At 61.7% G+C, this 967-nt stretch overlaps 1 protein-coding gene across 1 annotated transcript in view; it reads right to left on the bottom strand.

The window, feature by feature from the left end:
* The window catches only part of Catsperg (cation channel sperm associated auxiliary subunit gamma), a 25434-nt gene extending 24776 nt beyond the window's left edge, over positions 1-658 (bottom strand). The window contains exon 1 of the mRNA XM_028760750.1: positions 29-658. Coding sequence (XP_028616583.1) covers positions 29-658 — 630 coding nt within the window. The remainder of the gene's footprint in view (positions 1-28) is intronic.
* Between the last annotated feature and the right edge of the window lie 309 nt (positions 659-967).

Genomic DNA, 967 nt, shown 5'->3' with positions numbered 1-967 from the left:
GTCTTCTCTCTGGGCCACGCCCCTGATCCTGCCTCGGGCCCCGAGTGGTGTTGTAGTAGTTCGGATCCTCGCTCTGTCTACTCTCTGGGCCACGCCCTTGGCCCGGGCTCAAGCGCCAAGTTTTGCTGTAGATTGGATCCTCGCTCCTCCTCCTTTCCTGGCCAAGGCCCTGATCCTGGCTAGTTCCTCTCCCTGGGTCCTGGGCAACTCGACCCCCCTGCTCGTCGCACTCCTTCTCTTTAAAGCCCTTCTGCCGCCCTGCTTTCTCCTCAGCACCAGCCTGCCTCTCGGCGCCAGCCTTCTCCTTGGGGAACCTTTCCTGGTCGTGGGGTCTCTCTACTCCTCGGGGTCTCTCCTCGCCTCCGGTTGTGTCTTCCCAGGGTAGTCGCTCCTCACTCCAGTCCTGTCTCTCTCTACCAGACCTGTCCTCCCATTTGACTCGCTCTTCGCCGCCGAACCCCCTCTCGTAAATAATCCTCTCCTTGCCCCAGCATATGTCTCTGCCTGGACTTGGCTCGCGATCTCTGGGTCTCTCCTGGGTAAAGACTGTCCTGTGGCTGCAAGACCTCCCGTCGTTCCACACCCACGCTGACTTCGCGATCCTCACTGTCTCCCCCGGCAACTTTTCCCTCCACCTCCTCTCATCTCTCCCGTCCATTCCCTGAACCGCACCCTGCTCTACGCCCCGCCCCTTCTAGCCACACCCACTCTCATCCCGCCGGCTTCAGATCTTAACCGCGCCCTGGCCTTCACCCCGCCCTTTCTTTGCCCGGTCCTACTTTCCCAGCCTGGCCTTGCCTTCCCACCCCTCCCCTCCCCTTCTCAACTCCCTCCCGCCCCCCTCATCCCCTAGGATGGCACCGCCCTCTTCTCCCCGCCCCGTTGTACCAGTCACTAGGCTAAAACCGGTCAACCGTTGCTTGGCAGCGCCTGTTCAACCCCTCTTTCCCGCTCCTAAAATGGCCGC

Source organism: Grammomys surdaster, unplaced genomic scaffold (assembly GCF_004785775.1).
Source record: "Grammomys surdaster isolate TR1022 unplaced genomic scaffold, NIH_TR_1.0 126576, whole genome shotgun sequence".
Lineage (NCBI taxonomy): Eukaryota > Metazoa > Chordata > Mammalia > Rodentia > Muridae > Grammomys > Grammomys surdaster.
This window is presented reverse-complemented; position numbering and strand designations above follow the sequence as displayed.